The following is a 25,244-nucleotide window of genomic DNA, read 5'->3' on the forward strand; positions in this document are numbered from 1 at the left end:
GCCGCTATTTTATCAACATAAAGGGTTAAAAAAAAAATTTTTGAATGGGTACAGAAGGATACCCCCTCAGGTCTGTTTTATCACAATCAGAATCAGTAAAATACAATTAAGTGACATTTTATTTTTCGAAATTCATTTAAAATCCACGAGTAAGGTGATTAACACTTGTTTTACATAAGCGGAGAAATATCTTGAATATGTTTAATCATTAATTCGGTGACTGTCACCGAGATCCCTTGTTTAAGGTGCCCTTAAATATCTAAAATGTTTGTTTTATATCACAAGGCTGATGCAACGTTAAATTGCTCAGTTTTGTTTTCCCATCGAATGTAATATTGTCCTCTTTCTGAATGGGTCTGCTGTGCAAAAGTTTGTTTTTAGCCGTTGTGAAAATTAACGTTGTCGTGTACGAACCCTAAACTCAGGCGGTCACCTTGACAAAGAGGGCACATGAGATGCAGTGCTATACTATCATCACCGTCATTCCGCTTGTCTACCCACGAGGGCCTCACTGGAGTCTCTTGACTCTTTTACAGGAGGGTCCTACAAGTGTTCATAATTGGAGGTTGGGGGGGGGGGGTGGCGCTGGTTGCTACGCACAATCCCAATCGAGTAATTTTGCGGGTAAAATTTCACCCGTGGCACATTTGGGCCACGAAGCCGTGACCCAATGGCCCACTCTTGCCAACGTCACCACGGAATCTTTAGTGTCCACTGTGAAGCAGAGGGGGCGTATTTTACAAGTTAATGAACTCGCTGTAATGTCGAGGGCGGCCGCTAAAGTCGAACCGTGAACTTCTGTGACAAGCGGCGAACACGCTGCCGCCGGGCCAGGTGACCAGCCTAAATATTCACACCTGGATGAAGAATGCTCCTATAACGGCTTTGACGTACAATTGTACAATGTTACTATAACAACTTACTCAAGCACTCGGGCGCAACTGTTACTACTGCATACCCAAGGTTTACTCACACAGCTACATTGTAACTACAGAATACGATCGATACTTACACACACGCGCGTGGCTACAATGTTACTTACATAAGACTTATGGACACAGAGCCATGATGTTGACAAAGCTATGTAGACATCTGTGGTTAGTTGTAAAAACACTTGCACAAAAACATGTCTGTACTTTATACCAACTTAGAAAAACAAGGGACATTTTCACTTAATTTGTTTATTCAGCCAAAGACTTTCTGCTGCAGTACATATGGGTCTCAATACTTCTTATTGAATACATTACAGCTCAGTGCGATGCACAATGGCACTTACACTTTTACTAAAGATTTGTTTTGACCAAATGTGTGCCAATTCAAAATGCAACGTTATTAATGTTCTGGACTTCTTTTTAAGGCCGGGTCATCTACTCATTTCCAGGCCAGCGGAATCCTCAGTCAGGACCAAGGCTCTCTTGTTCCAAGGCCAGAAGGCTTTGTATGAGCCTGGCTTGGGCTAATCATTGTCCCTTGCGTATTAGAGAGCACGAGCGTGGTTATTCAAAATTAGCCAATGCTGAGATTGCAAGCGCACTAGTTTTAACTTCGGTGTCCATGAAGAGTTCCTACTTCCACAGCATCAACATTCTAGCAGTCCTCGTGCCATGATGAGTAATGACAGCCATTCATCCCCATGGGCAGTCCAAAGTGTGATAGGAAACCATGTTGCTGTAGAGAGGACTTGTCCCGCCTGAAGACAACTACTGTTGACTTCTCACCAAAATATCCGTCCTCCCAAGTGGGTACTCATTTTAGTGACCTCAGGGATGATGACGGTGCTGAGTCACATGCAAATTGGGATTTGAGCCTCGTGATGATAGCCATGTACTAGACACCCTTGGTATGTGATGTCGAAAACCTTCTTGTGAAACAACCTTCAGAGCCATCCTGACGTGCCACAAGGAAACTTCCTTCTGCACAACTCGCACGCGAGATCTCTCCACAGTGCAGGCACAGTTGACAGCGCACAGCTACGATGAACACTGGCTCCATTGAGGAGGCCCGGGGGTCAAGCCGTCAATTGTTTCGCTTGTTGTTTAGTAACCAACGGAAATTCCTCGGTGAAGTCATCGCGACATCCACGCGAAAGAGACTGTACCGGGCCTAGCCTCGCGACCTTGGGCCCGCTGAGCGGTTGAACCTAGCGTGTGACTCCACCACCCCTCCCGTCAGCCACTGCCCACTCACGCCACACCTGAACGCCACTGACCCCTGCTAATCGCACTGACCTGTGCTCAGGGGTATAAAGTTACCACAAACATTGAAGCTGTCGACGTACATCACTCGTGCGTCTGTCTGTCATGTCCATGTGTACTGGTACAGTCCGTTGCCAATCCAATGCTGGGTGCGGGCCTCCACTTACCCTGCAGGTAGCATGGGAACTTAGAAGTACAGTGCAACAATGGACGTTGCTCACTTCCCTCTGCTGCCCACCACGTGTCCCCCTTGAGTCTATTACAAAGTCTCGGCCATGGTGGTCACCCTTGCAATCACTATCCAGGGCCATACCTGCTTAGCTTCCCAGATCTGACAAGATCAGTCACATTCCTGGCCATTTGGTCATAGGCAGGAACACAATGGGTGGACAATCCGGTCTCTGCAAAACGACCAACTTTGTCTGACGCACCTGTCAGCGCTCACTCCTTTGATGCCTGCTGAACCCACTCGGCTCCGCTGAAGCCCTGACTCCTGCGGCTAGCATGGGCCCACGGTCCATAGGTCACGGCCCCTTAAACAATCCCCGTCAGCGTCCATCAAAGAGGGCATACCCTCGGATGACTCCACCGCTAATGGTAGTCGATCAACTCCCCCCCCCCCCATGGTTCAGCAAGCCTCCTTAACAACCAGGAGCGTATCCTTTTGCTCTGGGATCGTGAGTCTCGCTTGCCAGCTTGGACGCTGGGATGGTGTCACGCGCCTTATCTGTGACTCGTACCGACAGCCGTAATGCAAAGGTTTAATGTCATGGAAAGTATACATTTTTTTAAGTGTGTTACCTGGATAATCCCTTGAGATGGAACATCTCAATTGGAATGGTGTCCAGGGTAGATCAGCTCAGCTCATGGGATATTCAGCAGATAAGCCACACTCTGAGCAGCTACTCAGCCCATTTAGCATGTGTCGCTGTGTTGTCCGCTGCAACTCGCAATAAGGGCAGACGGTTTTGTTTTCAGTGGGGCAGAAAGGGCCTATTGTGCCGTAGTGTTTATGCCAAGCAGTGGTGGGGGGGGGGGTGTAAGGACTGCCTGTAATATTTTCCGCTGTGGCTGACACCAGCATTGGATCACTGGGAATAATTATTATATTTTTTTACAGGGAAATATTGCCAAAAAAGCTACTGAAGGCATCGTAGATTATGAATGGGGGTGGACGTGCATGCTAATTGGATGAAACTGTTCGCGATCAAGTGTCGGTGTCGTGTATTGGAGCCTTGGAGGGTTCAATGGGAGTTAATGAGCGTGTGCACGCACAAGACCGTGATTACCCAGTAAGTGCGGTGGAGGATGCAAAATATATCTCCAAAACCAGCATGCAGAGTTAGTCAGCCAGCTAGTGGGAGGCAAAGGCACATAATATAATCATGATTAAAACAATAACTCACCACCCTGCATCATTAACAATGTATTTTAGGAGAAAACAGTGTTCGTAGAAGAAGACGACTAACGTTTCATGCCTTTGCTTGTTACAAGTATGCTAAAGGATTTGAAGATTTCGTGACTGCAGGAATCCGTACTCTTTGGTTCTTTTGGTAAAGTCACGTGGGTAGAAAATATATAGATCAGGACGTGCTGTGTTTGTTTCACCTGATGACGCTTGCTTGTGTTGCGATCGAAACGTCGTGATCTATTCATTTTATATCTACGAGACTTTACCGAAAGAACCAAAGAGTATGCTAAGGGAGTTAACTAAATCGTTTATTTCAATTGGATATACAGCATTTGGTCAGCCGGCCATATTTACAAGCTGGCAGGCACTGGCGAACAACGAATCAAGCCAATTGAAGAAAACAACTCACTGCGATTAAAGTGTGAGAGCGTGAGAGCGGGCCGGTGCCACAGGAAGAAAAAAAAGAATAATGACGTGGTGCGTTCGTGAGTAAAAGCACGACTTTGTGAGCTCTCGGTTGCGTGGGTGAACGAGCGAGTGCACAGCTCTGCAACTGAGCGAGTACATGGTTCAAGCGTGCAATTGAGGAAGTGAACGGATATAAAGTTTACAATGAAGTCAATGGACCAGTGAGTAAGTCCATGATTAAGTAACAAAATAAACAAGCGAACAGTACGCCTCTTTCCTCGCGTATATGTCCCTCCGAGTAAAATATACAAGTCTTTTTTTTATACATTTTATCATCCTTTTGGTGAGTGCATAAATTCAGCAGTATTGCTTCAACACAAGCAAACACTGTCAGCCTCACTTGAACCAAGGCCAGTAAACTGCCACGTGTTTATAGGGAAGGACATAATTAAGTCATTAAGTAAGTCAGTTACCGAGTACTGGGAAGTCAATTTGCGGGTACTTGAATAACTCTCCCAGGGGGTTAATTAGTCGAGGAGTGAGTCTACATTTGAACGACTAATTGGGTGTGTAAAGTCCTTGACCGAGTGAATGAATCACCGAGTGAAGAAGGTGCGAGCGGCTGAGGAGCGAGCGAGACGGCGAGCGAATTAACAGATTTCGTTCCACACATGGGCTTGGGAGTCCAACTTAGGGACTGCTGCCGGCATTCCCTGCACAACAAACGCTGCCTGTGTGCTTGGCCAGAGAGAAGGGACACGCGGGCAGCAGTGCCGTTTAACAGCGGGAGACGCGAGCGATGCTAATAACGGGCTCCTCTTTACGAGCCTCCCAAAATTCACAGGATACCGAGCCATGTTTGGTGTGGGTGGGTGGGGCGGGGGGTCAATCGCACCCCCCACTCCAACTCCCCACAACTGCGAGATGCTTCTCTGATCGTAGAATTGGGGAGCGGGGGGGGGGCACGGCGAGGGTGGCATTGACACCCAACTCACACGCGCACCCCATCTCATGCGCGCAGTGGGGGAAGTAGTGCAATTAAGAGAGTGGCATTAAAGCCTTCTCTGCCCTCCCGCTTCTAACACCGCTGCGTGCGCATATCGAGACCACCTAGGAACGTGCATTTTAATTGGCCAATAGCGCTCAGCGGGCGGGATGTTTTTTTACGCCGCTTTCTCACTAATCCCTGATTGTGCATGTTACACGGCACATTGATTAACGTGGAGCACATTGATGTGCCAGCTGCTGTTCGAGACTGTGGTCGTTAGTGATGCAAATAATCAACCTTCAATTACAAACTCCCAGTCAATCAAAATGTCACATCTCATGCAACGCTTACCTGAAAGCAATAAAGAGGTTGCTAAATGTTTTTGCCTAATTGATACATCACATTGAAGTGCATCCGTACTCATCCGCAGCGAGTATAGGGAAGGCGTGTGTCTCTCTTGGCTGTAGAAATTGAACGGCTCAACCGAAGCGTCGAAATGCACGTTCGTGTGCCTTAGATGTACGTGAGTCTTAAATAAGTGACACACGCACACTTTGCGTGTGACACGCTCTAGCATGTTCGTGCATGGTGCCCATTAAAAAAAAAACTTTACTGCACCCCTTGCCGGGGGGCAGAGAATATAGATCAGAGCAAGGTCGCGTTTGACACTTGTGCTATTAGGTTCACTTGTGCCGATGCTATATACGTGACCGGTTGTGCGATTGCATTGGCACGTACCCGTGTGTGTGTCCTTGGTGTGATGTGACGGTGGTTAGTGCACGGCACAACAAATCTCGGTAACCTTGGTTATATTTGGATAACAGCCCACACCGCCTTGGTCAACTCGGCTGAAAATGAGCGTCTGCTCTGGTGTGTCAGCGTCAACCTTAGAGGATCGGTGTGATGTGGGTAGGAGTACCTAATCAGGGCGTGATTTGTACGTGTTTCTCCGTGCCCGCGGTAGTGTTCGCGTTTAGCGCGCTGCGCTACGAACCTGGTGACCCGGGGGTTCGATTCTCGCTCACGGCCAACACCAGTGACGATTATCTGAACCGGTCCTGGGCCTCTCCTAGATCGACTTAGCCTCAAATGAGTACCTAGTGCAGTGTCTAAAAACATCGCCACGGCGCAGGCAAAGGCGGTCGGGCGTTGTACTGGCCACCCACCCCCTCGTGTACCGTGCCGGCCTTAATAGGTTTTTTTTAAGGCTATATGGGGGATCTTTATCTTTGTGTGTGTACGTTCACACGTTTGGTGCGTTCAGGCATCTCAACCATGGAGGCAAGGGGCCGGCCTGTGCACAGACGCAACCTCAGCAACGGTCGCTATGACAACCAGGATGGCGAGCAAGGTGCCGATGGCCTCAATGGCAGCGCCGGCGAACAGAACATCTATCGGGCCACCGTGCGGTCACCAGTCCGAGCCATCTCGCCAGAGGTGCGCAACATCATCGCCGCCAATCCTGGAGGCCGACCGCGAGAGGTGAGGAAGGGAGAGCGGGATCGTGGCAAGCCCACCTCGAGAGGGAGACCACATTCCACCTGTAGAGGGGGTATCAGCGTCCACCTCTAGAGCAGCACTATTGGTGAACTCTACAGGGTTGCCGTAGCCTGTCTTGTTTAGGTTTCCATTGCCCACCTCTGGATGGTTACAATCGTCCACCTCTAGAGGATGACTACAGTACAATCCACCTCTTAGAGGGTCATAATCAACCTCCAGAGGTGGAATATTGTCATTATTTTAGAGTGTCCACCAGCATTAAGGGACACCACTGATCATTCACAGTGATTCCACAGTCCACTTTTATTGAAGTGGTTTCACAATCTCGAGGATCACCGTATTCCACCACTTTAGGGTCACAGCAGCACATCGTTAGGGTGGTATAGTTCACCCACTGGTGGATATCACCAGCCATCTCCAGTGGAACATCAAAGTCTGCCACCAATAAGCCGTTTGTCCAGTTATAGAGAGACATCGGAGTCCATCACCACAGAGATATCATAGTACACTTTCGCCGCACAAAACCGTGGCATCCGAGCTCAGTGCGGTGCACCCAGATAAACCAACCACACATCGCATGCAATGCAGTGGATGGCCAAGCTGGTAAGCTGCACTGACTCGGCTGCTTGTATGTGCACGCGTGCTTGTGCGTTTGACACACAAACAGAGGCACATGCACAGTTACAAGGAGGCATTCGAGGAGATGGACCAAGACCCGGGCAGTCCACCTCCCCGTTCACCAGAAGGTACGATCCCCCGACGGCTTGTGGTCCTTGTTCGTTGTCGACAGATGCTCCTGCGTCTGGCCAAGGTTTCCTCCCTGTGGATCTCCACTCTGAGCCACTGGACTCAGATTGGACATTCGCAAGACCTCGTTTGATTCAGATACACTGTACACGTGTGGAAAGTGACTCTTGCCTGTGCGTATGGGTCTCTTCTTACTTGTCTGCACATTCAAGTGGATGGTATGCTCTGAAAACCTAGCTGTTTACCCCACAAGCCACCTTACGCAGTATTTAGCCCACCGAATTGAGACATCATCTTTGTTAGTATCGCCTGACTACACATATTTCAGTCCATGCTAACAGGTATCTCTGGCAGCTGTGTAAGACACATGAACAACCGTGGCATGTGGACGATGCCCATGTGCAATTTGCGTTCTGGCCTTGGCACGTTCGTTGGGGTGCGGAGGCTGACAGAAGTAGCCGTGTGTGCGTGTGTGCGCGCGTGTTACAGGGGAGCGGTGGTGCAGCGGTTAGTGCGCTGCGCTACAAACCCGGCGGCGCGAGTTCGATTCCCCCTTACGGCCAACATCAGTGTCGATTATCTGAATCGGTCCTGGGCCTCCCCTAGGTCGACTCAGCCTCAAATGAGGACCTGGTGCGGTGTGTAATCATCGCCACTGGGGAGGCAAAGGCGGCCGGGTGTGGTGCTGGCCACCCACCCCCTCGTGTGCCGTGATGGCCTTCATAGGTTTTTCGTGAACAGCACTTGCCCCAACAGTCTGTTAAGGCTATACGGGGGATCTTTGTCTTTGTTACAGCGCGTTCTCCGATTGGCCTGGCTGAGACGCCGCTCTCCGCCCTCAAGCTCAAGCCCCACAAGCCCATGGAGATCCACGTCTCGTCGGCGCAGGGTAAGGCCACCGTGGTCTCGACAGTTTGACTGAGCTGCACACAGCTCTCTGATTTGTTATCGGGTTTTACCGCATGTTGTTCGGCACGATGTCCAGCGTCGCAATGCAAAGGCTGCAGTGGAGAGCCACACAGCACAACCACAGAACACCTAGACACGCCAAGCACACAAAGCACACTTGCAGTGCTTGCTAAACGCAATACTTCCACACCTTCCACTCCATATAAAACACACCTGGCAAAGCTCATCCCACTCACAATGCACAACCGATTAGCATGGTTGGCTATGTATGGTGCGGAATAATTTCAATGTACATAACCAATCATGGACACTGCACGGCATTAAGTTTATCGACCACGTGCACTCGGCATAAACTCATAATGCGCACTTTACTCGGTGCATCATTGTTATTATTACCCACGGTCGTGACAGATGTCTCAAAGCACTTGGGAGTTTCAGGCCTTGGAAGAGAACCTTGGCGTTGTATAAGAAAGAGCAAGAGCAGTTGAAATCACCATCGAGAGCACTGCTCGTTTTTCTGTTTCAACAATTTGCCACGGGCAGTGAAAGGGTGTGGCAGAGGCTGGGAGTTGGAGAAGAGTCGGTTGATAGGTCGCCCACTGTGCTTGATTCTAGTTCCGTGTGAACCCAGCCGCAGGCCGCATCAATTGCAGTCCTTACCCAGCGTGGTGGATGTGCCACCGCCACTGTTACAAACAAAATAGCAAAGCTGTGGCGAGATGTCAACTGCCTCGCCTGGTTTACAGTAGGTCGTGGGTTCGATCCGAACCCTGGCACCTGTATATTTTTGGTTTGCATGTTCTACCCGCGGTCACGTGGCTATTTCTCCCGGTCCTCTAGTTTGTCCCTCCACATTTATCATTAAGAGTATTTTTGATGCTCTCAATTTCTACATGATAAGCCACTTCATTGAGATATTGCGTTTTGGCCAGGACGCTTCTGTAAAAGAGCTGTCCAACTCAGTGGGCCTTACCTGGTAAAATAAAAAAATAGTTTAAAAAAAAGGACAACTTAACGGCCAAGAACGCAAGGCACGTGTGGTCATGCCTGAAGCATTTGTTTATTCAAACTAGAAAAACAGGCGCAGACCATTTCACTGCCTGCCGGGATTTGTTGAACAAACAAAAACCCCACCAAAGAGAAGCGGGATCGTTGTAAAACGTTCTCGCATATTGAATGGAAGAAAAAAACGCACGCACACTCGCCTGAGGGTTTGCCTTTCAAAAGGAGTGGCCATCGGTCGACCTGTGTGTTATTTATTTTCTGAAACAATATAAAACGTCGTGTATCCAGAACACGTGAAGTGAATATCCGTACACTCTAAATGACTTATTCATACCATAAAGCCACACTTTGCCCGGGCATATGCCTTGCTCACCGCTGCCTTACCCAAGTGATGGTTGATCTGGCCGTAACGTCAAAACAAAGCATCGCAAGCAACAGCAACGGCAGCGAAGCATGGTGATGTTGTGATAACCGCACGTGGGCTACTACGGTGCTGCACGGCGTTTTTGTTGTTGGTGCGGTGTGTTACAAATGCACCCCATGGCTGTAACTTGCATGTCCCTCTGCCTCCGTCCCTCCGTGCGGCCCAATCCCCGGTCTGCTTGCTTGTCCCCTTATCCCCCCACCACCCTCCTCCCTGCCTGCTTCATTTTGGCGCTCATCCCACAGACGTGCCTGACAGCGCCATTCCCAGGTCCACCCTGCCCGGTGAGTGGACCTCACCATCGCCTTGAGCACAGCCATCGTCGATGCGCATAAGCGTCACCGCCATGATCATCATAGTCGCTCGCTTAGTCACTCATTCTCCAAACCTCATCGTGATGGTCATACCCATTCGCGACTGCCACCGTTATCATCATCATCATCAAGGAGTCACAGTGATTTCCTGCTCATTAGGGCAGCCCTGAGCCAGTGGTGAATATTCCACATACCTATGGTCGGAGAACATCTGTCCATAGGACAACCGTTGTTGACTTTCCTACAAAGTGGTACTCATTGTATCAATCCTGAAGGGATGATGGGCTAAGGCAACTTCCAAATAAGATTTTAACTTTCAGCTTCCGATTGCGATGCACTCACTACCCCTGAACCACCTGGCCAGATTATATGTCGATGCAATCAACATGATCGTTTGTGAAGCTGCGATCAATGTAACCTTTCTAAACGCTATCACCCCATGTAACCCTCAATGTCTCCGTCAGTATTATGATCTTGACAGCTGTTGTAAAAAAAAAAACATTACTGCTCTCATTCCCATAATAATAATTAACAACATCATCAAAATCATCGTCATCTTACGCTTCTGTAATTGTACTGCTGCCGTTCATCCCGCGTCTCATTTCGGCGATGCTGAATGGGTCCCTTGCGGGTCGTTATTTGAAGAGAACATTTTAAATGAGAGGAATTTTCCTAATGCGGTAACAGCGTGCGGTGGCGAAGCTTAAGATTACCGGCAGGCTCGCCTAGGCCTCGGCGGAAAGAGGGGGTGTAGAAACCCCCACGCTGCCCCTGGCTCACCCAAACAAGAAAACACCACATTCCTTTGCAATGTTAAAGCGGCATTATTTCATTAAATGGCAGCGCAGTGCAGACCGCCGTGTCCCTGGCGCCACGAACCCAGTTGGCAGCCTCGCAGCTCCGTCGCCAGGGTCGGCACGCAGGGGGCAGGGCAGCACACAGGAGGCAGTACGCAGGAGGCAGGGCAGCACGCAGGAGGCAGGGCAGTACACAGGAGGCAGTACACAGGAGGCAGTACACAGGAGACAGGGCAGCACACAGGAGGCAGTACACAGGAGGCAGGGCAGTACACAGGAGGCAGTACACAGGAGGCAGTACACAGGAGACAGGACAGCACACAGGAGGCAGTACACAGGAGGCAGGGCAGTACACAGGAGGCAGGGCAGCACACAGGAGAGAGGGCAGCACACAGGAGGCAGTACACAGAAAGCAGCACACAGGAGGCAGGGCAGTACACAGGAGGCAGTACACAGGAGGCAGTGCACAGGAGGCAGTACACAGGAGGCAGGGCAGTACACAGGAGGCAGGCTTTGTGGTTGGCGTGCATCATCTGTCCGGTGTGCATGCAGTGTGCACGGCTGTTTGTGCGGTGGCATGGTCACGTGTGCCTTCTGAATGATCGGATGTGCAGCATGATCGTGAAATCAACGCGCGTTCCTCCCGCTCTCGCCGCACGCTTTCAGAGCCGTGGAGCTACGTGGAGACCGTGGCTCGGAACGCCGAGGCCGACGCCGCCAGCGCGGGCCAGCGCGCCTCCCCTTACCACTCCTCGCACGCCGAGCCCTACGCCGCGGCCTCCTGCGGGGAGCCTCGCCCAGACCCCGCCGCCTTCTGGTCGTCTCAGAGACGAGGCCCCGCGGCCGGCGCCACGCCTCGTGACAACGGCGCGAATGCTCAGTATCCCGCGCATCCGGATGGCCCCGTCGGTCTCCTCGCCATCTCCGGGGCGCAGCAAGCAGGCGCCTACAGCGGGTACGCGGGCGTGCAGGACTCGCGGGCCAGGCCAGAGCAGGCGCGGCAGCACGGACCGTACGCCGGTCAACCGCCGCACGACCAGCACCGAGACGCTACGGTGACGCTGGCCCGTCAGCCGTCACCCTGGGAGGAGACGTCTGGTTTTACGGATCCACGCGGCACCCCGTACTTAGATGCCGGCTTCGGTGCGTACAGGGGTAACCAGGCAGGAGTACGGTACAATGGTACGGAAGACCCGGCCGCCGGCAAACAAGGGAAGCCCGAGCTGTACGCCTACGGGCCCAATCATGGAGCACAGCAAGGAGATGCGTCCTTGCAGCCGGCTGGCATCAGGACGGCCACGCCAGTGAACTTTCAGCATGCAGCCCCGCAGAGCGTCCCGTTCAGTGGCATGGAGGACAGAGCTGTCTCAGCTCAGAAGCAGCTCAGCCGGGCTGTCGAAGGCCAGGCTTCGTACGACGAAGCGATGCTCGCGGATGCCATGAGGCTGCACCCTCACCCAGTCATCTCTGGCGTGGCCTACTATGGCCGGAAAAGTGATGATGGAGGCCACGGTGGCTCATCGCTCAGTTACGGAGGCCAAGGGCCCGGGTCCTCGAATATGTACGGAGTCCAGGCGGCCTCAGCCAATCCAGGCGTCCTGCGGAGACCCCCAGGGTCGGAGAGCCCGGCGCTGTCGCACCGGAGCACGGGTGAGACTCCCGGGTTTGGCGACGGCGTCAGAGCTCTGGGCCCTGTGCCGCCAAGCCCCAGGCTGGTGGCTCGCGGCGTCCACACGTCCACGCCGCAAGACGACTACCGGCGGCAGCTCGCTCCGCTTTCGGGCCGGGAGAGCGGTGGCAGCGGACGCTCGTCGGTGAACAGCGCGCTGAGCTACGGTGCGGCGACGCCGTGCGCGTCGCAGAGTCTGGCCTATGAAGCGGCAACGACACCGCCGGCCAGCACCTACAGCCTCAACTACAGCACCTTTTCCACCACCTCGTACGGCCCATCGGGCGAGCAGCAGCCGTTCGGGATGTCGGGCGCGGCGGCCTCGGCTCACGCGACCCAAACCAGGTTGCCTCGAGGCTCCAACGACGAGGGGCGGCCCGGGGAGGCGTCCCCACCGCGCGTCTTCCCCGGCTGGGACGAGGGAGGTTCCCCAGAGGGACGGGGCGGCAGCGGCAGCGGCGGTCGGAGTGCGATGCGGCTGTCGCCCGGCAACGTGAACGGGAAGTTGTCGACGTCGCCGCTGTCCAGCGGCCTCTCGAGCCCCGGGGGTTCGAGCACGCACAGCGCCGCGGCCTTCCCGCACTCGCTGCCCGATTGGAGCCCCACACACGGTGGGAATCGCACGCCGAGCGCGGAAGACGCGCTCGCACTCGCACAGCGCAAACACGCGCACGCGTTAGCACTCACGCAGCACAAACACACGCTCACACTCAACATTGCATACGGCTATGCGCGCTAACGCGGCACATATGTTCGCACTCATGCAGAACGCACGCACACGCTCGCACTCAACATTGTATACGCGCTCACGCAGCACATCGCTCACACTCACACGGCACACACAGCACATGAGCTCACACTCTTCACTTGCCCTGCAGTAGCGGACGCGTAGCTTGATGACATTACTCTCAACAGGTATATTTTTGTGTTAGTGCCATAGCTCAATATTGCACGACCAGCTATATTTATAATTAACATTGGCACCATCCTTACAATCAGCCGTGTACCCAGCATCTTCATCACCAAAGTTCTACCATCCTCAGCATTATTACCCTCACCGCATCCAGCATCGGCCGTCTGTGGTAGTCCAATATAAAGTGTGCAATGTATGTGCGTGTTCACACGCTGCACCAGAGTTACATTTCCTGCCACTCACACACGAGTGGTAGTTTCTGTCTCAATCTGGCTTAAGGCCTCTATCCGCATGTGAGAAACAAAAAAAGAGATATCAGACTATGGCGCTGGCCCCCGCCGCATGGTCGGTTGTTGTTATTGATGACCAAATGCGTTCTCAAGTCAATAAGGTCCGGTGGTCCAGCAATGTAACTTGCGCTTTTCTCAAGGTTGCTCAATGGCCTCAATATATTTAGCCTTCGTGACCATTATTAATAGCTGTTTGGCAACAACATTTGTCCTAATAGCCTATGTACACTTATAGTGGGACCTTGTGTGTGTGTTAGTGTGGTCTTGAGTGTGTGTGTGCGTGCGTGTGTGTTAATGGGGAACAGTCGTGTAGCAATTAGCGTGCTGTGCTACGAACCCAGCGACCCGAGTTCAATTCCCGATCATGGCTAACACCAGTGACGAATATCTGAAGCAGTCCTGAGCCTCCCCTATGTCGACTCCGCTCTAAATTAGCATCTGGTGCAGTGTGTAAAAATCAGCATTGGGGAGACAGAGGCAGCCGGGATGTGGTGCTGGCCGCCCGTCCCCTCATGTGCTTCTTAATAGTTGCTTGCTGACAGCACCTGCCCCAACAGTCTGTTGAAGGCTATATGGGGGATCTTTGTCTTTGTATGTGTGTACTCACTAGGTTCCCCGGTCAGCCCAGATGGGAATTTGGAGTCACGTGTGAACTTTGTGCAAGACACATCCAAGTACTGGTACAAGCCCGACATCTCCAGAGATCAGGGTAAGATGATCTCTTATCCCACCGTCCTGCAATTGTTGCTCTGATCAATCAAATCTGTAATCTAGTATTGTTGGCATTTGCCAAGCTCACTTAACGGAAGCGCCGACTCCACGCGTATGGTTTCCAGAGGCACACTTTCGCAGTCGTGAGCATTGGTGGCCATAGTGTGCTGATGATTCCTAATTAATACGAAACCGGTCCACAGTTGTCTATGACTGTATCACTGCTGCTGTCAGTTGGTCACATTTGCTCAAATGTATTTTAATGGTGACCGAAGACAATAAGACCACAATGCACTTCGTCAGGAAATGCTGATGGTTTTAACATATCCACAAAGGCAGTACTGCTTTTTACACGTAATTGTGGAATGTTTGAAACTCACTCCTAACTGCATATATATACAGACACAAACACACACACATACAAAGATGACCTCACACCAGGGGCGATGTTAATCAGTGGAGAGTCTCCAGCGGGCCGTTTTAAATTGAGACTGCAGCCTTTTATAGCATGTTGTTACAAAATCGTGTGTGACATTTTCCATTGTCCGGATTTATGCAATGAGCTAATGTGGATTTTATGAGCCTGTAAACTAAGTTGCGTCTGTGTGTATATTTATTCCTGAATGTGTCTTGTTCGTATGTATGTGTGGGGAGCGGTAGTGTAGTGGTTAGCGTGCTGCGTTACAAACCCAGTGACCCGACTTCGATTCCCGCTCACGGCCAACATCAGTGACGAATATCTGAAGCAGTCCTGGGCCTCCCCTAGGTCGACTCAGCCTCAAATGGGTACCTGGTGCGGTGTGTAAACATCACCACTCGGGAGACAAAGGCAGCCGGGCGCGGTTCTGGCCACTCACCTCCTCGTGTGTTGGCCTTCATAGGTGCTCGCTAACAGCACTTGCCCCAACAGTCTGTTGAGGCTATACGAGTGATCTTTGTCTGTATGGACATGCACATATTTGTTGCGTCTGTTGTGTCTGCATATACAGACACCGTAGATTTAAAAGATGTGCTGTTTGCATTTCTATATATACCTTTAATGTAACCGATTTACACTTAAATGTAAGCATTGTGGCTGTTACTTCAATGTCTGCATTCGTGGACAATCTTTTTGCCTGCTCCCATGCCGCTCCTGGAAACGTATGGGAATGTCTGTATGTGCGTGCGTGTATCTGTGTTTTTGTCTCCTTATCTCACAGCGATCACCATGCTGAAGGGTCGGGACCCGGGAGCATTCGTCATCCGTGACAGCAGTTCCTTCCGTGGGGCCTACGGGCTCGCTTTGAAGGTGGCCACCCCACCAGGTCCCTCGCTGGACAGCAAGAAAGGCATGGCGTGCACACACACGCACACACACGCACGCACACACACACACGCACACACGCGCATGCACACACACACACGCACACACGCGCATGCACACACACACACGCACACACGCGCATGCACACACACACACGCGCATGCACACACACACACGCACACACGCGCATGCACACACACACGCACACACGCGCATGCACACACACACACGCACACACGCGCATGCACGCGCACACACGCACCCCCACACACAAAGAGAAATGAAGAATTTCCATGCCAGCCCACATGGCACCGTGCGTGCTGGTGCCAGCCCCGGTAACCCGTCTCTGACCCCTTCACCCCCAGGTGACCCTGCGTCGGAGTTGGTCCGCCACTTTCTCATCGAGTCGACCCCCAAGGGTGTGCGGCTTAAGGGCTGCACCAACGAGCCGGTGTTTGGTGAGTGTGTCTGATAAGCTGCGGTGACAGTGATGGTGTAATTGTGGTGGTCTTGATGTGATGATAATGATGATAAGGGCCTTGGTTTTTTGGAATTTATCACCAAGATTACTACGCCTAAATAGTACGAAAGCTGAAAATCACATGGCCTCGTGAGGATTACCAAATACTACTTCAAAATCATTTGTTATTGATTGCGAGGTAATAATGGAAAGATTGACAGTAATGATTGAAGAGCTCATTAAATGTGTAATCGATAAACATATATGATCGCTGATTGGTAAGAAATCATCAGGAAGAACTGTCAGTTGTAAATCAGGCAATTGCGATTCTAGGAAAGGAACAGGTGTCAGGGGTTTTACAACACTAATTACAATGCATTCCCTACGATGGTATGCCCTAATGTGAGAACCTTCTTGTTTCATGTAAAATCAAGTCAATACACGTTGTGCACAGGACACCACTCGTGCAAATGTATGCATCGATGGTGATGGGGCAGCGACTGGGCATTTGAAATGTCCTAATATTAATATTAATCTTGTTTATCCAGGAAAGCATAACTGAGTCTCATGACTCTTTTTTTGTGAGGGTCCTGCCATGATTCATGTGTATAATCCCAATTGAGTAATATGCAGGTACTTAACAAAAATAACAATTGCCAAATTTGGACCATGACACCGGCACACAATGGCCAACTCTTGCAAGTGACGTCATGGGATCTTTAACTTCACTCCGTGAAAGCAGAAGGCACGTATTTTGACAGTTAATACATCCCATGTGACATTTCACATGTGTGATGCACTGCAACTTTCTCCATTAAAGAGGTTGTGTAATGTGTTATTACCTCTTCTTTGTCGTCCAACCTATATAATCGTCTTTTCCCAATATTCTGCACAGGCCACCGCTTCTGGTGTTGACATTGCCAAACCTTGAGGAGTGCATGTTATTACATAGTAAGCAGCGATACATTATCAGTGTTTACCGCACCTCCGATTAGCATGCTTGGCTACGGACGGTGCGAAAGAAGTTCAACTTAGGTACATGCGAACTGTGGCCCTCTGCAACAAGCAGCGACCGCACGTCCCTCTCCCCCGTTATGCATCGGTATTTGCGTGGCTGCATGTATACACGCGTGTCATCTGTGTGTGCGTGCGTGAATGCAGGTAGCCTGTCTGCCCTCGTCTATCAGCACTCAATCACGCCCCTCGCCCTCCCGTGCAAGCTGCTCGTCCCAGAGCACGGTAACAGCCTCTCGTTTACAAACCTCCTCCCTCCCGTGTCCTCTCTCAGCCCCCACAGCCAAATCTCCAAATATTCCTCCTCATCAGCCCAACCGGTACCACGTCACCTGCTCTCCCTATTAACTTGATCGTGTTCTTACGTCTTGCATTTTTTGCTTTAATCTGGCAGAAACGCATCTTAAATTATGCTCATTTGAAGGAAGCGTTATAGTGCCATATCTTGTTGGAATGGGGAAACTAACAAGAGAAACTGAAGAGCTCTTTATATGTTCATACTTGGCTAACAGGGCACATGAGATATTTTTTCCACGATTTGGAGCTGGATTATGTACCATTTCGACATTAGCGTTGGTGGTGGGAGATTGATGCGATGGCGAACTCAGCATGGTTTAACAGGGTGCATATTTTTATATTTGCCGTCTGTGTATAGATCCTCTGGACACTTCTTCAGTGAATTCTGCCTCAGAACTCCTCAAGCAGGGCGCAGGTACAGCACGACCACCTCATCACACCTCCAAAGACGAAGGAAAAAGATCCCCATATAGCCTTTAGCAAACCGTTGGGGCAAGTGCTATTATAGAGCAACTCTTAAGGCCATCACGGCACATGAGCGGTGGCAAGATGTTAACTTCCTTGTCTGGTTTGCAGGAGTTCATGGGTTTGATCCCGATCCTGACACCTGCATATTTAGTGTTTGCGCGTCTCTTTCCCCGTGGTCGCTTGGATTTTTCTCCGAGTTCTCTGGTTTTTCCCTCCACATTTGGAAACGTGCATTTAGAGTATTTGGCTGCTATAAATTTCCACACGATAAGCCACTTCATTGAGCTATCATTTGTGGTCAGGTCGCTTCTGAAAAAGATCTATGCAGCTCAGTGGGCCTTACCTGGTAAAAAAAATCTAAAGTTAATAGTTTTAAATTTCGATTTAAAGGTTTCGTGACTGCAGGGATTCATCTTTTTGGTTTTTTCGGTAAAGTCACGTAGAAGGGAAATAATAAAATAATAAAAATAAAACATAATAAAATAATTCTCACGACGTTTCGGCCACAACGCAAGCAGTCATCCTCAGGTGAAGAACAGGTCTGTCGGAAAGACAGCGTCTTCACCTGAGGACGGCTGCTTGCGTTGTGGCCGAAACGTCGTGAGAATTATTTGATTATGTTTTATTTTTATTATTTTATTATTTCCCTTCTACGTGACTTTACCGAAAGAACCAAGAAGATGAATAGTTTTAGTTTAACAGGTGACGATTCGGGCAATGGCCCTTTAAAGCACAAAGCTCATTCGTGCTAGCTGCCACATCGTTCATCTCAGCCGTGGCACACCGGCGATACACCTGTGTGGTGACCGCCCTCCTTCCTGCAGCCTGTAACGTGCTCTTCCTGGGCTCCGTGGAGATGGAGTCGCTCACGGGGCCTCAGGCGATTGGCAAGGCGACCGCTGAGATCCTGGACATGAAGCCACGGCCCGTGGCAACGACCGTGCACTTCAAGGTGTCGGCACAGGGCATCACGCTCACCGACAACCAGCGCAGGTGCGGAGCATTCGGCGGGGCGAGGGGGGGGGGGCACATGGAGGGCCACGCGGGGATCGTGGGACGTGCGGAATATGTTGTACGGACTGTAAGACGACGATCGCCTGCGGTGGATGTGGTACACACACACTGTGTCTCTTGATCACACACTCTGTGTGTCTCTTGGTCACTCACTCTGTGTGTCTCTTGGTCACACGCCGAGAGGCACAGAGAGACATTCGGTGTGTCTTGGTGTGTCGCCAACGTCCCACGTGGGTAAACTCGTGAATGGGGACTCTGAGACTCAGGGAGGCTTTCCTGCATAATTGGAATTACGACATTGTTATGCTATTGCACATGGAAAACGCACGTGGTGTGTCGGATGCCATGCTGGTGTATGTGTTACACTGGCACACAACTGCAATTTGATATTGAAAAAGTACCATGATATGTCACTGTCGATTTATAGAGGATGTATAGAGGAATACATCTCACGAATAATATACACAAGAGGAGGGATGTTAACTTGGTGGTATGTCAGAAAATTATTCGGTGAGGACATAACAAATACTACAAAAGAGACCGAGTTGTAGATCAGGTTCAGCATCACGAGATAGTCATGGGTATATATCTTGAGGATATGAGGGTGATGTAAGTAAAAGCAACTTTGAGCCAGATTCATAACTTGATGAAAATGTTCAAACCAATCACCTTGAAAATGTGCGTCATCGTTGCCAGTCGAGACACCGGCTCAATTTTACAAAAACAAAAAAGATAAGTGAAACATACACCAACATGTTCATCTGTTTCATGTGTATGGTGCGCGTTGGGTCACCTATTTACGTGTGTTGGGTCACAGCTGCCTATACGGATAACGTGATTTTTGGCTGGACATCGTACAAAGACGGTCACTGCATCGCACGCTTTCACATGCGCTTCTGTGGCCGTCTGGAACGCTCTTCCTTCCGATATTAGGAAGCCACTGGGAGCTATACACTTTTAAATCACCTAGATTGAACACTCATTTATTTAGAACTGCTTTTGTGTTTAGTTTGTTGTCCTTCCGCCCTGCACTTCTGATTGGCACGGTTGGCTGCATAACGGTGTGAAAGAAGTTCAACATACGTATATACATACAATGTGGAAACGCCATCTCACGCCGCATTCTGCCTCCAACACACAGGCTGTTCTTCAGGCGTCACTATCCCGTCTCGACAGTCACGTTCTGCAACGTGGATCCCGAAACGAGGACGTGAGTCACACGCGGTTGCTATCGACGATTGGCGGGGGGGCAGCGCCGAGGACCACTCGGAACATCGCACACACAAAAGCGTAGCTCACTTGAGCAGACGAACAACAGCAGTCGTGCCTTATGCAGGGTCGGGTCGGTCGGGATGTGCTCCTGATTGATTATTATTTTTACTAAGCCCAAAACAATCGAAAAGTTTTTGTTTCAGATGAATTGGTAAAGGTCAATTTATCACGATACGTAAATGATCTGAAATACACCAAATTTATCAGAAATCGTTCTTTAAAATACACAAATCATAATTATTTATCATTTGAAATGCATCCCTTCCCGGACGGATCCTGAAGACAGGCCCCATTGGTCCAGGCACTCGTTATAAGTCGACTCACAGCTCGCTCCACGGCTTCTCCTGAAACTTCGGGCAGCTCGTGGGAAATGAAAGCCATGTTATGGAACGGAACTCACAGGTCGATGGAAAAAATGAAAGAGATAAAAAGAATAACACACCGATGTCTATTTAAAGCCTGCCGAAAGCATGTCGAGATAAAATCTGATATTTTTCAAGAGAGATCCGGGTAAGGAAAAACTAGACAGTCATTTCCTTTATTAGTGCAAGACCCCGATTGGATCAAATGTTTTTTTGTAAGCGGCCTGGGAAACTCGAGATTCAAAAGGAGCCCTGTTGTGTTTTTTCGTCATTTAGTTGCGGGTCATTTTTTTAAAGATATATGGTCTACAGCGGAGCACACAATTGTCTGCCTATAAGAATGCAAAGTTTTCAGGCTCTGCGTAGGCAGCATCTGTCACCAAATGTGATTACAAAGTGAGCCACTTAACCCGTGAACACAAGGGCATGTTACCCCCACTTTAAATTGAATACTGTGCTTCTTGTAAAGTTAAACAAAGGTAGATCCATGCAATGAAATTAGTTTATAAACTCTTTTACTGGATTTGTTTTGCACTATACTCTTTTGCCATTGCTTATCACAATTGCAGCCTGTGAAAGCAGACTGTTCAGAGAGTTTCCGTTTGTCTTTAGAACAAATTTCTGTATATTTGACTCAGATAAATATGTTTCTATCCGTCACAAACCATACTTTATTTTTACTGAGATATAAATGCTTTCATAACCAATTAAGCCCTAATAAGCTACATTTGACATCCAATTACAGTTATAGTTATGAAGCTACTGAAAACACAATGCATTAACCGTGGCTTTTGATGCCAGTTGTGGCTATTAAAGAGAGAAAAAAAATGCCTTATGCGAGTCATTTGTTCTACGAAATAAAACTAAGTGATTGTAAAAAATTAGCACTGACATTATACTCTTTGCACATCAATCATCGCCCCCTACTAGTGGCAGACTAATACCTTGGGTCACTTGCAACTGAGACTATCCTGGTCTCTTGGACTCTCGCCTGGTTAAACGAAATAAACCTAAAAACATTTTCGATGTATTCCTGAGTAACTCGAAGTCACCGCTTAACCCTGTCGTTATTTGGAAACTGACGCAGTTGTGTAGCAGAACGTGTAGAGGCTCCCGTGCAAACTTTAGAGGCTACTGCACTCCAAGGGAAGTCAGGCGTAGATATTCGTCCAGTTCTAGATTTGAAGCTTTCGTGACTGCAAGGATTCATACTCTTAGGTTTTATCGGTAAAGTCACGTAGGTAAAAAATAAAATTAAAATAAATAAAAGTAAAATAAAAATCACGACGTTTCAAGTACAGCAGTCGTGCTGTGACGGTTCCACCTGAATACGGAAGCTTGTGTTGCCTCCGAAACGTCGTGATTTTTTATTTTACTTTCATTTATTTTAATTTTATTTTTTACCTACGTGACTTTACCGAAAAAACCTAAGAGTATTCGTCCAGTTCTCTCCACCACTCTTCGCCACTCCCCCGAAGCACAAAACAAAAATAATGCATGCACAGGCCCCTCACCAGTGGCACATTTAAGGGTCCAACACCAACACCGCTCGTCCAATAATCCTATTTGTCTGTCCGGTTTTGTTGATAGGTGGGTGCAGGCGGAGGGCACTCTGGGATCTCGGTGAGTGGAAATGGAGCGGTTTGTAATAAAACGGGGAGCAGTAATATTGCAAGCGCAATGCACACTTGTGACCTCCGATTTACCTGTGCTGTTTTAGCACATTTATATCGGTATGCGCTGCCTCAAAGTGTACGCATGTTTAAACATGCCTGCGTATGTGTGGATGTATTTATGTTCGCATATGTGCGGAGTTGTGGATCAGAAATTGGTACATGTCACCTACAGTCCCAACATACGTAGTTCAATTCCTGAGCATGCACAACGTCAACCGCTCCTGTGCCTTCGTAGGTGTTTGCAAACATCACTTGCACGTGACTATCTATGAGGCTTAATGGTGGATCTTTGTCTTCATATCTGTGTGTTCGTGTGTCGTGTGTGCGTCCACTCCCAGGGTGTTTGGCTTTGTGGCCCGCAAGCCCGGCTCGTCCACCGACAATCTGTGCCACCTCTTCGCCGAGCTCGACCCCGAGCAGCCGGCCGCCGCGATTGTCAACTTCGTCTCGAAAGTGTTGCTCACCTCCCAAAAGCGCTAAGGGCGCCTCCTCCTCCCACGTCCTCCATCCCTCCCTCCCTCCCTGCACCCCCACCTCCTACCTATTCCTACCCGCGCCCTCCAGCATGGAATGTGCTAACTACTCCTGCATAGTAACCTTGCTTATTAAGTGTATTCGAGTTTACTAGTCTGCTTACTTGTATCCAACACATGAAGGCATAGCGTATGCCGGATATTACACATCTGCTGTAAACTAGGGCCTCGCATACAGGCACGTACACTTAGTACGCATACACGCACCTAGGGCCCTCGTTCCGGGCAAAGGTGCGTTACGCTATGTTGCGCGCACGCACACACGCACACACGCACGCGCACCCTTGCGCTCATGCAAACACGTTCGGCCATGTGCACTCAGGTATATGTGCTGACCTGCGGATACATGTACACAGCGCACACCGACAGAGGGTGTGCACACCAAGCACATTCAAAAGTGGGTCACGCACAAAGTCGAGTAACCTGAGAAACTCCATTTTGTGCCCGCATACCTCGTGGTTACGCCACACATTTGACCGTATTATCGATGTTTTATTGTAATTGTTATTACTAATGCGCGCTGAGAAGCCGAGATTTCCAAAACTGCCATATAGCCGTATAACCGCACTCAACGCTGTCAGTGCTTTGTTTTGGTACAGTCTCAATATGTTTTTAACGCTCTCGTGAAAACACGAACCTACCAGGAGCACCCTGTGCGCTCTCTCTCTCTCTACGGGAAATCATGCCAAAAATGCCTTACGTGCCACACATCGTGTCTGCGGAAGGACGAATTAACGCTGTAGATATGGCGGGTTGCCGGAAACATGGAAAGCAATGTAATTGGCGAAGGTGCGCCGAGTACGTTTTGTGTAATATCGGACTGTGGCAGGCATGTGCGTCGTGTGGGAGCTAAGGTATGTGTGTGACAGGATAATGTGCGTGTAGTGATGAGCTGAGGGGCTGTTTGATTGATGTTGGGATAAGGTGTGCGTATGTGATGTTGGAATAGCACGTGTGTGTGTGTGCGTGTGTGTGCACTGTGATTTTGGACTAAGGTGGGGTTCACTGGGTTTCCCCAGTTGTCAGGTCACCCATGTGTGTCTTTTGGAGTGAACTGGGAAAGATTTTACTTTGGATGTGAAAGTTTTCGAACAAAGAGAAGGGGGATAAGATGTGATGGTTTATTAGTGTTGAAGCAGAGAGCCATAGATTTTAAAGATAGCACGGTTTACTCATATCGAATGCCAGACTTTCAAGATTTAAAGCCAGAGTTTGAGACAACCCAGTAGTATTAAGGTATAAAGCCAGTACAAGTTAGGTCTTGGTTGCGGTGTGTCTCTCCGCATGGTGTATCACTAAGAGCACGGCTCAGAAACACAGTGAGAGTCTCAATATAGCTTCTTGTTGTTATATTTTCACGTGGTAGGATTTAGCGATTGTAGCGCATACCTTTTGAAAGTGGACATTGGGCAAGCATACTGCATGTTAGGACACCACCGCAAGATCTCTCCAAACACCCTATGGGCCCAAAGCCTATATTCACAAGCCATGCAAAAATTATGTTATAATTATCCAATGCTTAATGCTTGTACCCGGTTTGGGATAGGAAGGGGAGATTCTTCCACGGTGAATGTCTTTGGTTGTACTCTACTTGGAAGCACGAGGAACATGTACATCTGTATCCAGCGTCTCTTCCTGGCATCCATTGATGTATCGTGCCGCACCGGATAGCCACGAATCATTATGCCCACAGAGGGCAGGAAGCTGCCGCCCGTTGTGCATTTCCAAATATCAAATTAACCAACTGTGCCCTGAATCACTTTTTTTTTTATCAATGAAATATCCTCATATCTACTTTCTAATTATTATTATTTTAACTAAACACCCTTCTGCTTTTGTTAAACAAAAATGTAAGCCAAGGGTTGTATGCAATCACGTGTAATCTGAAGTGCCTGATTTAATTCAACTAAGCATTTTTTATTGTGATGATATGAAAACAGTGCCCTTGTTAATTAACTTCGATGAGCCATTCGATCGTTCACTCAACATTCAACAGGTTGCGTAGACTTGAAGGCCCGGGAAGGGCTAGCTGCTTTACCGCTGCGCGCTCACGTTACTGTATATGTACCATCCATGTATGTATCTGCATATTACATAATTTTAATCCTGCACCATTACTGAACCCATGTACAAATATACGTAATGTACTTTCATAAAGACATCAATACCTTCTATACAGCTGTGTCCGTTGTTTAATGAGCCTGGTGTCTCCCCTCATCTCCGGGATGAACCTGGTAAATAACTCGCCAAGCCCATGTGCACGTTTGATCACTGGAAAGTTGTTTCACTCTAGTTTTGAAATACAATATTTATCAAAAAATTTTTAACATTTGTAAAATGTTAAGTCATGTAATCTTAATGGAGGAGAGATTAATGGACCGATAAAAAATATTATAGCGTCCCATCAGAACACTCGAGTTCAAATATTTTAGCTTTCCCATAAAAGCCCACCGTTTCAGGTGCAATGAGAAATGATTTAATATGTTCATTTCATAAACTACTTTAGTATGTATGAAAGATCTGTAAGATCCTTTTAACTCTAACCAGATCATGTGTTCATAACA

At 49.2% G+C, this 25,244-nt stretch overlaps 1 protein-coding gene across 12 annotated transcripts in view; it reads left to right on the forward strand.

The window, feature by feature from the left end:
- The window catches only part of LOC144724850 (tensin-1-like), a 140,187-nt gene extending 115,333 nt beyond the window's left edge, over positions 1–24,854 (forward strand). For all 12 annotated transcript variants that reach the window (XM_078604201.1, XM_078604218.1, XM_078604228.1 and 9 more), the window contains 14 exons: positions 6,267–6,484; positions 7,170–7,248; positions 8,046–8,138; positions 9,833–9,871; positions 11,365–12,978; positions 14,181–14,279; positions 15,481–15,609; positions 15,950–16,042; positions 17,206–17,283; positions 17,714–17,770; positions 18,648–18,816; positions 19,979–20,047; positions 22,062–22,094; positions 22,486–24,854. In XM_078604201.1, the coding sequence (XP_078460327.1) occupies positions 6,267–6,484; positions 7,170–7,248; positions 8,046–8,138; positions 9,833–9,871; positions 11,365–12,978; positions 14,181–14,279; positions 15,481–15,609; positions 15,950–16,042; positions 17,206–17,283; positions 17,714–17,770; positions 18,648–18,816; positions 19,979–20,047; positions 22,062–22,094; positions 22,486–22,627 (2,912 nt within the window). In that variant the 3' untranslated portion in view covers positions 22,628–24,854. The remainder of the gene's footprint in view (positions 1–6,266; positions 6,485–7,169; positions 7,249–8,045; positions 8,139–9,832; positions 9,872–11,364; positions 12,979–14,180; positions 14,280–15,480; positions 15,610–15,949; positions 16,043–17,205; positions 17,284–17,713; positions 17,771–18,647; positions 18,817–19,978; positions 20,048–22,061; positions 22,095–22,485) is intronic.
- Positions 24,855–25,244: the final 390 nt, after the last annotated feature.

The sequence above is a fragment of the Lampetra planeri genome, chromosome 2, assembly GCF_965212315.1.
Source record: "Lampetra planeri chromosome 2, kcLamPlan1.2.h2, whole genome shotgun sequence".
NCBI lineage: Eukaryota > Metazoa > Chordata > Hyperoartia > Petromyzontiformes > Petromyzontidae > Lampetra > Lampetra planeri.